This window comes from Ambystoma mexicanum, chromosome 1p, assembly GCF_040938575.1.
Source record: "Ambystoma mexicanum isolate Mex_15411 chromosome 1p, UKY_AmexF1_1, whole genome shotgun sequence".
Taxonomy (NCBI): Eukaryota; Metazoa; Chordata; class Amphibia; order Caudata; family Ambystomatidae; genus Ambystoma; species Ambystoma mexicanum.
In genome coordinates, this window is record NC_090921.1 from 525104130 (window position 1) to 525119496 (window position 15367).

At 45.0% G+C, this 15367-nt stretch overlaps 1 protein-coding gene across 1 annotated transcript in view; it reads left to right on the plus strand.

Moving 5' to 3' along the window:
• Positions 1–1150: 1150 nt before the first annotated feature.
• Positions 1151–15367, plus strand: part of LOC138574566 (complexin-4-like) — a 28401-nt gene continuing 14184 nt past the window's right edge. The window contains exons 1-2 of the mRNA XM_069649417.1: positions 1151–1529; positions 12188–12275. Of these exons, the coding sequence (XP_069505518.1) occupies positions 1375–1529; positions 12188–12275 (243 nt within the window). The 5' untranslated portion in view covers positions 1151–1374. The remainder of the gene's footprint in view (positions 1530–12187; positions 12276–15367) is intronic.

The following is a 15367-nucleotide window of genomic DNA, read 5'->3' on the forward strand; positions in this document are numbered from 1 at the left end:
AAGACACACAACCATAGGTCGTTCATCGCAATTAGTGGAACATGATAGTGTGGTTTTTGAAGCGTTCTTTGCTAAATAAAAGCACTTGTGAAATTGCAGATTACTGATGATTTCTTTAAAATTATTGATTGCAAATCTGATTTGGGACGCGCTGTGAGAGGATGTGTGTGTTGATCTTCCGGGTTCTGCATTAACTGACTTTATGACATGGATGATGACTCGGCGCGTTTGGCTTCACTGCCCACTAACGTCATGAAAATCGGTGGAGCATATCGTTTGAATTAGTGATGTCAGCTTCAGGGGCGGGTGATATGATTTACTGTCGCGAGGGCACTCGAATTTGGGGCGATGCATCTACGGATAAGATTAGCACAAGATGGCCGTGCCCAACCCGTTGTTTTCGCGTTGTGTAAAAGTGAGGAAACCTAAGGTAAAATGTATTGGAACTTTTTTTACGATCAATCACAGTATGCTGAAAAACACATGCCTGAACGATCGGGACAATAATATTTTTGAGCGCACTTTCCCTTTAAATACTTGGAAACACATGGGTCTTGAGCAAAAATAGCACATAAAGACATAACAAAATAAAGATGTTTCGCTTTTTCATTATGTGAGGCACTGCTATGAATGTAGGCAGTGCCTTGGTGCCGACCAAGGATTTTCCTTTGACAGCCTGTAAGTTCTCACACCTGCACTTGTCCTATAATGTATCCTGGTAGCGCCACGGTGGTGGGGAAGCCACGTGAGGGTGTGTGCCTTACTCGTGGGTCGTGAAAGCCAATATCCCTGTAATACAGTGCGTTAGGAAGTTAGGAAAACAGCTGTGCCTCGGTGGTGGAGCCCAAAAAGGCAGAAATATGTCTGTGGCTGCGAGTGTTCTTGTACAGAAGGGGCGTGGCCCAGCAGGTCAGGACGAACTGATTTCTCTATAGGAGAGGTGAAGCTGATTTGCATATGGATGACCTCCTTCTTTAATAATGCATGCAAGACGTCGAATGCTATCTGTAGAATTTCCCAGTGGTTAAGAAGTTGTGTCTCATTTCTATCCGTCACTTTTCGGTTCTAACTTGTGGGGTTAGGTCACGTGAGGGTGGAGGGGGATATCACTTGGCCTAGCGTGGCAAAGCCCCCTCATTGTGCAGCTGAGCCTTCGCAGGTGTGCTCTCTCCCAGACGCTGCCCACACCTCCTGTAATGCTATAAGCTGTTTATGCCTGCGGCGGCTCTACAGACACCTTATTACCCCTGACCTTGGAGCACACACACTGGGACGACCTGCGTGGCTCCTGTGTCTGGGCCCCGGAGTGCCCTTTCCAGAGACTAGCTGACACCAGGGACTAGGGTGAGCCTTTGGGCTTCTGGGGACTACAGGATGGCTTTCATGCTACAGAAGGTAATGGGGTCGTCCATGAAAAGCATGGGGGGAGATGCACAAAAGGAGAACGCTGATGGGAAGGAGACGGCCCAGTCCAAGGGGCTGACCCGCGAGGAGTTCGAGGAGTACCAGCGCCAACTCGTGGAAGAAAAGTAAGTGGTGGTAGGAGGGGGGGCAGTGTATTTCCACCTCTTTATAGTATCACGTGGGTGAGGGTGAATAGAGTCCCGGTTTCTGGTGCCGTGCCCCCCTTTCTCAAGATTATGTTTCCATTAGCATAGCTCTCAACTCACATGCTTTTGGCGGGTGTCACCCGCCTTGTAAACAGCTGCCTCACCCGCCAAGCCTCCAGCACGCCCATTTGTTTCAATGGGCCTCTCACCCGCCAAAAATAAAATCGGGTGTTTTCACCCGCCTTTGCAACAAAAATGGTTGAGAGCTATGCATTAGAAACTGCAGTGGTCCCGGTTTTTGGTAGTTTGTCTTTATAGCTGACAGGCATTAATGCACAATCTGAAATAGAAGAAATTCCGCATTTTACAATTTAAGATAGTGTTAGTTTGCAATAAATTAATTATATTATGTGTTTATTTGAACAGTAACACTTAAACCACCCTTCTCCTCCAACCACTAATGAAGTGTAGAGTTTTGATAGCCACTTTCAAGAGTTAGTCCTACTTTTATGTTAGCTGCCCTGTCCCGGTTTTTTACTTTTTAAATATGGTCACCCTAACGTGGTTCCATGTTAAGTGGGACACCTTCAGACGGATGTACCTACATTTGGTGAACATGGATGGATTCACCAAACTTCTCTGTACCGCCGACGCATCTGCATGGCGAACACAGAGTGCCTCATTACACGGATGGCGGTAATGGTTAACGGCCACCGTTAATGGTAACGGTGACCGTTAACCATTACCGCCTTACTACGAGGTCCCTTAGCGGGTTGGTGCTTTAACGCCTGCTTTTTGCAGGCGTTAAAAACCAACCCGCTAAGGGACCTCGGAGCTAATTAGGGCACCGCAAAATTGCGTTGCCGTAATTAGCGCCTTCCCCATTCCCATAGAGCCCTATGGGGCAGAAATGGGAATGGGGAAGGGCAATGGCGGAAGGGGGATTTACCGCCCCTCCAACCTTGGAATGGGGCGGTAAATCCCCTTTCCGCCAAGGCGGTGCCGGTAATTTACCGGCATGGTCCAGGGTGCTAATAGCACCCTGGATCACCGCCTTCCGTGTAATGAGGCCCAGAGTCACAGAAAGCATGGTCCACTTTCCATAAATACTGTACGCAGCACAGACACGTGATCAGGCCACCACAGAGGATGGGGCTCGGGGAGTGAGGTTAGGGCGCATGGGTGTGCACAGAGTGAGGAAATGAGCTGGTGGCGAGGGCACAGAGAAGACAGTATGGATGCGGCGTTATGAGGTGCAGACTAGGGAGAGGGAGGTGATTTGTGGTGTAGGTATGGGGCGGCGGTGCCCTTATTGAGGCAGAAAGAAGTGGGGCAGAGGAAGGACCCGAATTTCTTAAAGCGATTTATTGAAGATGGTGTTAGAGTGAGAGTTGGTGCGTGGGTTTCGTTTCGGTGTGTCCCATTTCAGAGTTCAGGATGTGCTTTTAAAGGTGCAGACACGCCCCCGGATTTGTGCAAATGCACAAAGGGTTGACAAAGGACATCTCAATGAGCGCATCTAAGATGCTCTCATTCACATCTCCTCAGTGGATTGAGCTGCTTCTTTTTTTGGTGCATCTCATCGCTTATGCCACAACAGATTTGAGAGTTTGGCCCCTTATCTGTTCTCTCCTTTCCTGTGCATTTTATTTTTGGCTGATTGGCGGTGCTTTAGCTCTACTTGCTGTCAGCCAGAACTGATGCCAAGGAGTGTGAGATGAGGGGCAGAGGGAATTCCACAGTGCTTGGGTCTCTTAGACATCCGCTTGTCACATGGTGCACATGTTCTTTCCATAAATTAAAATGAATTAGAGGAAAAGAACCTCAGCAAAGCTATCTCAAGTCAGCGACAAATTGCCCCACTTTGGATGTTAAAGCTGCAATGCAATGCTCCCTTGCCATCCAACTTGCCATCCAACTGGAGTCGGGGCAGCACTGACCCCCCATCAGAACAGTTTCTAGTCCATTTGGTGCCCAGGGCGAAACACTAGGAATGCGTCCACCCAGCGCACCACGCCTGGCGTAACGTGCGCGCCCCTCCCAAACTACACCGTTAAGGAATTCCTATCCAAAGTCAATAAATCACTGCTATATAAATGAAATTGGTTTTATTATATCACGATTCAAAAAATGTGCAGTAACTCATCGGAGAAAGCAGAGTGCACAAACAGTATATACTACTTTTAAAGTTTTGTGTCAATTTTTAGTATATGTTAAGGGTACTCTCCTTGACTTTGCTGCTGCAAAAGCATTTATTGCTGCTGCATAATCAATGGTTTCAATAAGTTCACTCTCAATTGAAAGTATTGCAAGAGCTTTTCCTCTGCCATTGTGAAGCGCAAGTGTGTCTTTAAAAGTTTCAATTTACTGAAGCTCCTCTCACCACTTGCCACTGTAATTGGGATGTTAGTAAGATCCTTATGGCAACCCACACATTTGGAAACAACCAATGTGTTTTTGTATGATGAACATGCTGCAAAACTTCAAGGGGCATAATACAACTCTTCTGAAGTGATAGCTGGATATGTCTCAGTTCTTCAGGCAACTTGCTCAAGGGGCTTGCACAGTTTTATCAATTCTTCTTTTCCAGGCAAGAGCTTTATGTTGTACATGAAACCCCAGCTTGTATTGTGCGCAGACAACTGGGAAAAGCGCCTTTCAAGGGAAGTAGTATTGCCGTCAATCAGGGTATAAAATACGGGTACTTTAAAAAGTTCTTCATTCTCAGGGGCCTCGTCCCAAGTCTCATATGCAAACATACAGTAATACAATTTGGAGGTCACAAGAAAATATCAGTTTCGACATTTGTGCAGCAGAGGAGAAAACTCGACCACTTGGAGTACTTGTGAAATGAAAGAACTGTAGCTGGCTCATGAGTGGGTATATAGCCACGTGTACACGTTGTGACCCCGTGAATACTAAGACAGGCTATTCGCAGACATAATATTGCGAGATTGTGCATTCCTGCCTGCCAGCTAAGACGACGTACTACAAAAAACCGGGACCACTGCAGTTTTCAATAGGAATATAATCTTGAGAAAGGGGGACAGAGTATCAGCCATGCCTTTCAGACCATGTGAATACCAACACCTTCAATTACTTTTAGAAATCAAGAAAAGCACCACAAGCTCTCCAGGTACAAGAAGAGGTTTATCATGCAAGCCAGTCTTTTAAACATTACATACACCAAGGGCAAGAAAAGAAAACGTTGTTATGGGCCATTAAGATGTGTGTGAAATTAATGCTATCTAAATCATTTAACAGATCTCTAAAAGTATGTAGCATGGGTCATTCGTTTGATCAGTTACTTCAGCATGCGGATAGTAGTTTTGATCAGTCTTACTGAATATATATTCTTTAAAATGCAGAATTTGCATCACATTTTATCAGCCTCCGCCCTCCCCCCATTGCACTATTCAAACAGTCCATCACACAAGACAATTTTATGCCCCAGTCCCACTTAGGCGGCACATAATGAAGACTCGGCACACCAAGAGACCAGGAATATGGCATAGGGTGCAGTATATACAGCCAACAAAGAACACAAGATGCTGAAAGGGGTTTGGAGGCAACCTAAGCCGAAAAGGCAATGACAAGGAGACACCTGAACCCGATAAACAATGACTTTAACATTCTTTGAATGGGAATCAAGTGTATGCTTTGATACAGTAAAGTCTGACTGTTGACTTGTTATAAAGATAGATGGACTCAGATTATTTATTTATTCATGCAATGTTTCACGCACTGTGGGCCCAAACGGGTGGGCCCACAGTGCGTCCCTGCAAGGCCATGACCCTTCAGTTATCCCCCCAATCTTCGAGGAAGAAATAAATAACCGCCCACTCCCCACACCCCACTGAATCTCCCCTCCCATCACAATGCCAGCACAAAACCATTCAGTGACTAATGGCCCATCACTAGCAGTTTCCTGCTGGCATTGTTATGGGAGGGGCTAGTCTTAGCTGCAGGGGAACTGAAGTGTTTTTATTGTTGCGCTTATGCCCCCACCCTAAGTGGCGCAAAAGTGCTCTGACGGAGCCTCTGACTTCCGTAATTTCACGTAGGACTTGCGTACTATGTGACATTATAGTCAGAAGAGGCAGCGCCAGCACGTGCGGACCTCTCCCGATGGCAATCGCTCCACCCCACAAACTGGGGAATTTCATCGCAACCAGGGACCGGGGCAATTGCGCCCACTGGGGCAATTGCGCCCCCTGGGGCAATTGCACCCCGGGCAGCTGCCCGTTTTGCCCAGGCCAAGAAACTGGCCTGCCTCCCGTATCCCCTCTCTGTGTGACCTTAGAAGAGTCAGGGTTCCACAAGGATGCACCCAATGAAAGCTATCATAGCCTGGCTCTGCTCGGGTTGCAGACTCATGAATCAGTGGCATTGGTGAGGTCTCTCCTCTAGTTGGAGCAGCCATTAGAGGAAAGGACCGCAACCGTGATGCTTGCATGGCACGTTGTCATATGAGTGTGGAATCGGATTATGAGACCGGAAGATGCTTTTTGCTTTGATAATACTTATTTATCTCTGTATGCATTGCAGTAGTAGTTTACTTTTTCTCTCAAGTTTGTCCCCTCTTTCATTTGTCTTTGTTTTTGCAAATAGGCTTGGCCCTTTCTGAAGCAGAGCCTCCTCTTGTAAAAACAAACAGCACTCAGGAATGGAGCACCACCTCTCACAATCAATTAGTGAAAGAGGGCGTGTTGTCTGCGTCTGGTGGAGCTGTGCAGAGGACATTGTGACGTCACTAGCTGACTGTAATAAATTATTACGTAGTATACCAGTTGTGTGATTTTCTTATTTCAAGTGAATTGTGATGTTGCAACTCATTTGTAAAATGAAACACATGGGGCCTCATTACGAGGTTGGTGCTAGTCATGGCGCTACTAGCGCCATGACTAGCACCAATAACGGAACCGTGTCCGCCCTCGTTCAATGGGGACTTACCGGTCCAGTCCGACCTTGGCGGGACCGGTAAATCCCCATTGTAAAAGCCATTCCCCATTCCCATTTGAGCCCCCATAGGGCTCAATGGGAAGGTGTCAATAACGGTACCGCAAATTGCGGTACCGTTATTGACCCCGGTATCCCTTAACGGGTCCCGTCCATAACGACTGGTAAAACCAGGCGTTAAGGGAGGGACCCGCTAAGGGACCTCGGAATAGGGGGCAAAGGGATTACCGGCACTGGTGTCATTACCGGTGCCCGGTATCCCTTTGTGCCCACCTCAGAATGAGCCCATGGATTATAGTTTTACATGCATTCTGAACTTTAACTGAGACAAACTGTGGAAGTTCATTGGCATTTTCCCAAGACCTAGTAGGCAAGTTTACCATGAGCTCCTATAATAAAGTAGAGTTCTCAGAAGTAAGTAGTATGCTTGTTTATTAACATACAGATCAAGAACAGTACAGGGGTAAATGGGGCACCCAGCGTCCTTCACCTCTCCGCTCACCTTTTCAGATGCCTCCCACTCCAGAACCTCCCAAGCATCTGAACCCCCAACAAATCCACCTCAGAGCTCAGGTGTACTCCATTCCCCATGGCATTATGCAAGATAGAACTATATGCAAGAAGAAACAGTAATGTACAATATAATACACCTCCCCATCCCACATGAATAATTGAAATCAAAACCCTGTAAGGCCTGGTCCCAATACTTGAAGACCGCGTCTCTCTATGGGAAGTCACATTCTCCCTTCCAGCAAACCTCTCTTTGTTCCAAACATGCTCATCCTCAGATTCCACAGCATTATCAAATTATTTTGTCACTCTCTGTGGGCCCCAGAATCGTGGCTCACATTTCGGCACCCATCCAGGGCTTTGCTCAAACACTATGCTGCCCACGCCCCACTCTTCAAAACTAACATGATTCTGTTGATCATACCTGTGTTTCATGCACAACTCCTTGGCATGAATCCTCTCCCTTAAGTCCCTATCACTCCACTCCACAAAACCTGATCCACCTAACCATGGTGTATTGGCCATTGTTGGTGACTTTCTTCTCCTCAGAACCTCAAATGGACTCGGACCAGTGGTGGTATGCGGGGCTAACCTGTAAGCATAAACTCTCTTCCTCACTAGCTCCTACCAATTCTGTCCAGTATCAGTAGCCTTCCTAATCCCTTGCATAAGTGTGCGATTAAACTGCTATACTGCACCATTGGTCTCGGGGTGATACAGCGAGGTACGATGTTGTGTCACACCCATGTCCTCAAGAAATGACTCCATGGTGCTTGAAGTCAATTGCACACCATTGTCTGTCAGAATTGCCCCAGAAACCTATATACCAGTATTCCCATATAAGAGCATACTCATCTTTGCTTTGGGTATGATGCCAGTAATGATACTGCAAGAAAACATGTCAAGCTGGATCTGCCAATATATACTAGTACCCACACGTAAACATATAATAGTGTTTACTTTGTTATTAAAAATGCCATACCACAATAGAAAACATGTTAAAACTAGCTGCTCCAGTGCAGGCCAGTCAGGACATGTAGTAACACTTATCATGTTTGCTTCATCATAGATGAACAGTAAAAAATCCCATGTCACAGTACGATTTTATAGATAGACTGGCTGCGCCAAAATGCTAGACAGGTAATAAGGATTATCATGCTTGCTTTATCATAGATGTCCAGTAAAAAATGTCATGCAACATTGAGAAATAGGTATACTGTCTGCACCAAAATGCCAGTCTAACCATGCAATACCACTTATCATGCTTGGTTATCATAGATGCCCAGTAATAAATGTCATACCACAGTAGGAAATGGCTAGAATGTCTGTACCAAAATGCCAATCCAGCCACAGAATAACACATATCATGCTTGCTTCATTATAGATAGATGCCCAGTAAGAAATGGCTACACTGCCTGCACCAAAATACCAATGTAGTCATGTAATAAAACTTACATTGAGCCGCATTACACGTTTGGCAGTCCCCTTGCCGGTAAAACCGGCAGGCTGCTGCCAAACTTGCAATTTTTTCCGGCACCCGTGAATGCGCAATTACCGGATCATTACGGCCCCGCCGGTCCCGGTAATTGCCCATTTGAGGGCGTCGGAAAAAAATGCTTCCAATTCCCATTGGGGGAGGTCTGAAGCACCAGCACCATTCAGAATGGTGCTGGTGCATCCGACATGCTCTGCTTGCAAGTGCCGGTATGCCTGCCAGGCCAGTCCTGGCGGACGGAAAGGCACCCGCAAGCAGAACTCCTAGTTTGCCGGTCCAGTAACAACGGTACCGGCAAGCTTACCGGTACCATTGTTACCTGACCGGCAAACTTATAATGAGGCCCATTGCATGCTTCCTCATAGATGACCAGCAAAAAATGTCATACAACAATAAGAAATATGTATATTGGCTGCACCAAAATGCCAGTCTAGCCACGTAATAACACTTATGATGCTTACTTCATCATAGATAAATGCCCAATAACAAATGCCAAGCCATAGTGAGAAATGGCTAGACAGGCTACACCAAAATCTCAGTTTAGTCACATTTTAACACTTATCATGCTTGCTTTATCATAGATATCCTGTAGAAAATGTCATGCCACCATGAAAAATGGCTAGACTGGCCACATCAAAATGCCAGTCCAGCTACATAATAGCACTTATCATGCTTCATGTATCAGCAAGCAGGATACATGTTATTTTGTGGCAGGCTGGTATTTTGGTGCAAATAGTCTAGCCATGTATTACCGTGGAATGACATTTTTTACTGGGCCTGTAAAAAAGATGTCAAGCCACAGTAAGAAATGGTTAGACTGGCTACATCAAAATGCCAGTCTAGCCATATAATACTTATCATGCTTGCTTTGTCATACATGCCCAGTAAAAAAAGCTCTCCTCCCTGAAAGTCATGCCCAAATCAGCCTCCCAGGCTGGCACAAGCACACACACATATACTCGCCCATTCAAATTTACATTCACACAGCATTACATTCATTTAAACACATTCACTCGCTTATTTACACAGCATTCATTTTAAACATCTTTCACTTGCTCATTCAAACACACATTAACACAACATTCACTTGCTCATTCACATAGCATTCATTTCAATCAGCATCCGCACAGCATGTACTTCCTCATTCAAACACACATAGACTCGCCCTTTCAAACAGTGTTCACTTACTAATAAAAAAAAACACTGAAGGTTGACGGCTGAAAGGTCATGAATGAATGTTAACCACTGACAATTGTTCTGGGCAACCTTCCAAACCATTGTTTTTCTGCCTTCCTTGCCATTACAGAAGGAAGGGGAAGACAGTTTACAAATCAGGCTTGGGGTCACCCCAGAGCAATGGCAGAGGTTATGAATAGTTCAAAACCTTCTAGCCATTAACATCCTGTTTTGCTAATGTCACCCCAACAAGTATCCCCAAACGTGAGTTGTGTTGGAAACCTTCTGTTCCTAGAAACCCAAGATACACCTCACGGATAATGCCAATGAGAACGAAATATGTCGGAGTTTTCTTGTGGTCTCGTGCAGAAGAGATGTGACCTAGCAGTTCAGGCTGGACTGACCCTTTTGGAGACCTAGAAAAACTAAATATTCCAAACTCAGACCTAAGCATGAGGCTGTCCTAGGCATCTTTTTAGTGGGCTTTTAACACACTTAATTGCTGATTATTACATGATATGTACATTATGCATAGTACACGATACTTGCATGTGCCAATTAAGTACTATAAGCCTGTGTCTATCATATAGGCTCTTCCGTGTAAATTATGCATAAGTCTGAACGTAGTACAGCCATATGGTAGTCTTGCAGAGATCTCATGTTCTTCCATGTCAGTAGTGATGTCATAAACTGATCTTGGCTGTCAGGTTCATACCACATTGCATTCTGGTACATGTTGACCTTCACGCGTAATTGGGATTGAATTAAGGATTTTTTTAACAGAAGCTGAAAGCGGATCGCGAGTATCCAGCATCTTCCAATAAGAAGGACCTAACACTGGCAAGCAAAGTACTAATATGTAGCAAGTTCCAAATGTAATGTTAACATGAGGGGCAAATTCCATACTGTTGTCCATTATATAAGACCCATTATGATTTAAATGCATACTAGCGCTGTCGCGCAACTCTTTCAGACGCATTCCCAAATACATAGAGGTAAACTCACATAAGTTTATTTCTAGGGCACTACGTAGCCTGGGGCTGCACAAGTAGTTGCTGGTAGCTATTGTTGTCAAGCTAACTAGGTTCTGCTAAACTACAAATAGTAGCTGAACAGCTCCCAGGTCCAAGAACTGTCAAAACCAGATGGTATGTAAAGGAATGGAAAATAGCAATCCGTACACGCACCATGACTCGTAGAACATGCTTTGAGAGATCTCTTTCAGCATATTTTCAGGAAACGTAGTGAGCATGAAGTAGTGATGTGAGGTGAGAAAAGTGGATGGTGGTTTTCTGCTTTATTACCTTTAGCAAGCTATAAAAGTGTCATCGTTTTATAGCAGCTATTTTGCACGTGTTTTACTGTTGTATAGCTGAAGAGAAAATATTCATATGTTCGAACTCAAGCAGGGCTAACTTTCTTCCATCTTTACACAGGTGATACAATAAATGCCATCATTTGAATATTATTACCATCTATTATTTAAAATGTTGTAAGGTTACTCAATGAGGAAATATTACTTTGACCACCCTACTCTGGGCTATGCTTTTATGTTAAAATTACTTAAGTCTATTTTATTCAATTGAAGTGATTCAGGGCTTCAACTCCTAAGGTGAAACTGGTAGAAAAATTAAAGCATGCCACTGGTTAATGATGTTGAGATGAAGTCACCTGTCAGCCCATATGCTATGAAGCTACTGGTACTCTCAGTTATGTATTAAAAGCTATTGGTGCACCTGGTCGCTAAGCCTAAAAATACCCCAGTTAGAAATATAACGTTCCAGGAGAACAAACTGAATCACAAAGTAAATCAACTATCTTTGTAAGCTTCTCAGTTTATTTCCATATTGGACCTCATTACGAGTTTGCCGATCCGGATACAACGGTACCGGTACGCTTGCTGGTACCGTTGTATCCGTACCGGCAAACTCCGAGTTGTGCTCGCGGGTGCCTTTCATTCCACCAGGTCTGACCTGGCGGAATGAAAGGCACCCGCGAGCGCAGCATTTCGGATGCGCAGGCACCGTTGATAACATGCATCTGACTTCCCCATTCCCATTGAGCCCTATAGCCAGCTGCCTTCGTCACATGGGGTGTTTTGTTGTGAAATTTGAGTTGGGCTCATATTACTTTGTGTTCTAAGACTGTGGAAGTACACATTTGGTTGAATTGTGTCTTTTAGTCAGTTAAAAGTATAAAATAGCTTGTAATATGTCAGACTTTGGCCTGTCGGGACATACCGCGATAAAAGGGATATATTTCTTTTTGTTGAGAGAGCCCCCTGCCCTAGGCTCATATGTGTAATGAGCAATGTGCAGGCCCTTCCTGGCAAGAAATCCTGGTTACAACAGTGTGTGTGTAGTAAAACCCAGTTGTATATTTGTAAGACACAGGGAAGTAATATGCGGCCATGTATCTATGGACTTGTGGCACAAATGTACAACCAAGTATGTGCTTTAGGTGGTGCTCGCTCACATTTAATATTTGTTCCCTGTAGAATTGAAAGAGACCACAACTTTGCCCAGAAGAAAGCAGAGCGTGCCACAGTCCGAGTGCACATGAGGGATAAATACAGATTGCCGCAGGTAAGGGCATGACCGGGCATAAACAGACACAAGTGGCTGTGATGGTCATAGTTAGGGCATGTCTTCTTCTCTTAAAGCAATCAGAAAGTGTGAAATCCAGGATCGAACGACCAGTAGGATCCTGCATTTCACACTTCTACTTTGTTCTCCCTGCTACCGGCTTTCTAGCCAATGAACAAGCTTGCAATGGAGGCTCCAGCCGCCTGCAGGGCTGCATTCCAGGCACTGGGCAAGGAGGCATGGACTAGCTCTGTCATGGGAGGCCCAAGCTGAGATTTCCATGTTTCCTGTGCACAAGCTCTGATAGCCCTGGGAGCCCTTACCACTGAGCTCTATTGTGTGCCAGGTGATCTTCGTCTCACCTTTGGCTTGGGCCCACTAACCTGGGCGGTGGTCACCTCTGCTGCTGGCTCTAAAACTTCAATAACGGCAGGAAATATGATTGAATGATAAATAAGATCAAACATGCGAGCAGGCTTCCTAGGTTAAGTGGCCCAATCATGTTCCTCAGACGTAGACAATGCAACCAGGCTGCACCAGGCTGCACTTGGGGTGTGTATCTGACCACCAGTGACCCTTCAGAAGAGGCTTAAATGCTCACTGTTTACTCGCAAGGGGTCCTTAGGAATCCACTATCAGACTCGTTCTATGGAGCGTTTTTGAGGCATTTGTATGGCAGAGTTGTGGACCTTTTGCACAAAAGTGCACACAGGAGCAGTCCCCTCAGTGCAATTTACATGGGGATTGAACAAGACCCCCAGGCAGTCTGCCCTAATGCTAATACAGAATGGTATTAGCACTAGTGCAAACTTTGTCCTGTGCAAAAATGCATCAAAAACATTTCTTTTTTGCATTAGGGCCAAACTGCACTTGTCCTGGTGCAATTATCTTCTAATATGCCCCAGTGTCTTTAAAAACGGGGTGAACTTTGCCCTAGTGCTAATACCGTGTAACTTTGCACTTGCACCAGTGCAACATCTATGTAATCCAGCCCCAGGAGCTCAACCCTACAAAGACTAAATTCCCTCTCCTATGAAACCCCACCAACCATGACCAAGTCTAGAATTGGCTGATTGACATGAAGCTTGAAGGATTCAGGCCTCAACTCACACCCAGTACAACATCTCTCGGCTTTACTATCGACTCTAAGCTTTCATTCAAACCATATAACCAAGAAGGCCCAAGCACCATGGTCCCAGCTATTACGCAGCTATAAAGGTAAGCTGTTCCTCGCAAGCCGGAGTGTAAGAACAGTTGTCCAAGCCCTGATCATCTTCTGTGTGGGAGCTGACAATGTCCTACTCAAAGTTGTCCCAGACGCCATCTTGGCCCCCCCAAAAGCTGTCCAACATGCTGTAGCATGCCTCATCAGAGTACTAAGAAAATGTGACCAACTTCACCCTCATGGAGTGCATTGGCTATTCCTTCAAGCGGGCATCATGCTCGAGACAGCCTGTATCACCTACAAAGCATTCACAACCAAAACACCACTCTACTTTGCAGAGAAACTCACCATGTCCAGAGGGCAGCACACCCCAGAATCCTCCAAATTGCCAGTTTGAAAACTCATAAGAAGGAACAAAAGAGGAAACAGGCTGTTTATGCTATGCACCCAGTCTCTGGAACCATCTGCCAATGTAGATAAGACTTACCCATCCACCCTACACTTCATGAAGGACCTGTAGGCCCTACTCTTCAAAGAACATCTTGCCAATCACAGATAACTCTACTAAAACCTATTCTACTTGCTGGAGTTCTTCCCTCCCTTCTCCACCTACTCATCCCAGCTTCTCTGCTCCCACCACACTCTACTTTTAACCTCTGGATGTGTCCCCCTTGTATGCACCCAGGGGTTACAAGTTGCTTCCCAGCTAGGCCTGACCTTTTTAAATCCTATACATGCCCACATATACATACAAACATACTCTGTCAATTTATAAACATAATGGGAATGGAAAGAGATCAAGAATGTATAACTGGGAGACTATTTGTACTGTGCAAACTGGGACTGTGTTGCGATTGAGCCAACAAATAAATAATGGGAACGGTGCAATCAGAAAGCACACCAGGATATCACAACTGGTAATGTGGTGGTGTTAGACAAAAGGAAAACATGCAAGTGTGGTTAAGAGAACTCGAAATGTGCTGAGATTGTCCACAATGGATTGGTGTAATTGGGAGTAGATTGGCATTCCCAAAGTGGTAGAACATGGGCAGTGTACTGACTGGAAATATGCTGCATGTTTCGAGACATAGATCATACTGGAAACGTGTAACAATTTACTGGGACTCTGCAAACTAGACTGTAAAAAGAGTGGGCATCCTGGAGTTATACCAGAATTTCACAAACTGGAAAATATTGTGATTTTGCGAACTAGATTATACCAGAGTATTTAAATTGGGAATATAATTGGATTTGACACAATGGGAGGGTACTAGAATTGTAATGCTGGTAGTAGGTTCAAATTGTGCAAACTGTAATTAAACATGGATTGTCAAAGGGGGAGCAACTGGGATTGTGGAACTCAGCGTACACATGGGATTGTGCAGACTTGAATGATATGGGGATTTCAAAAAAATGGGACTAGCATGGCATTGTGTAACAGTAAACTCCCCCTGATGACTTGTCACTGTCCCCAAGGCACACAACCATGGGGTGTCCTTCAACAGCAATCTAAAGCCCCAACACCCCATCACCTCCAGAACCACTGCTTGTGGAGTCAATAACCTTAATAGCCACAGGATCCCCTTCCTTACCTACCATTCTACTAAAACTCTTATCTCCACCCTGGTCCTCAGTCACCTTGACAACTGCTGAAGCCTTATTCTAGGCCTCCATCTCTACTCCTTCCCTCCCGCTGAAAATCCTCAACTGAACAAAAATAGAATACGTACACAAACACAGAATACATGTAAACACTGAAACTGACAAAAACACATAAATTGTGCAAATAAGAGGACACATTGGGGAATACATTATTTAAAAAGAGTAAAGATTGCTGCCTTTAATACAGTGATGTCTACAAGCTCGGGAATTCAAACATTAAGTTACAGATCCCCAACCAGGGGTAACAAAATGAAAGTAAAGTCCA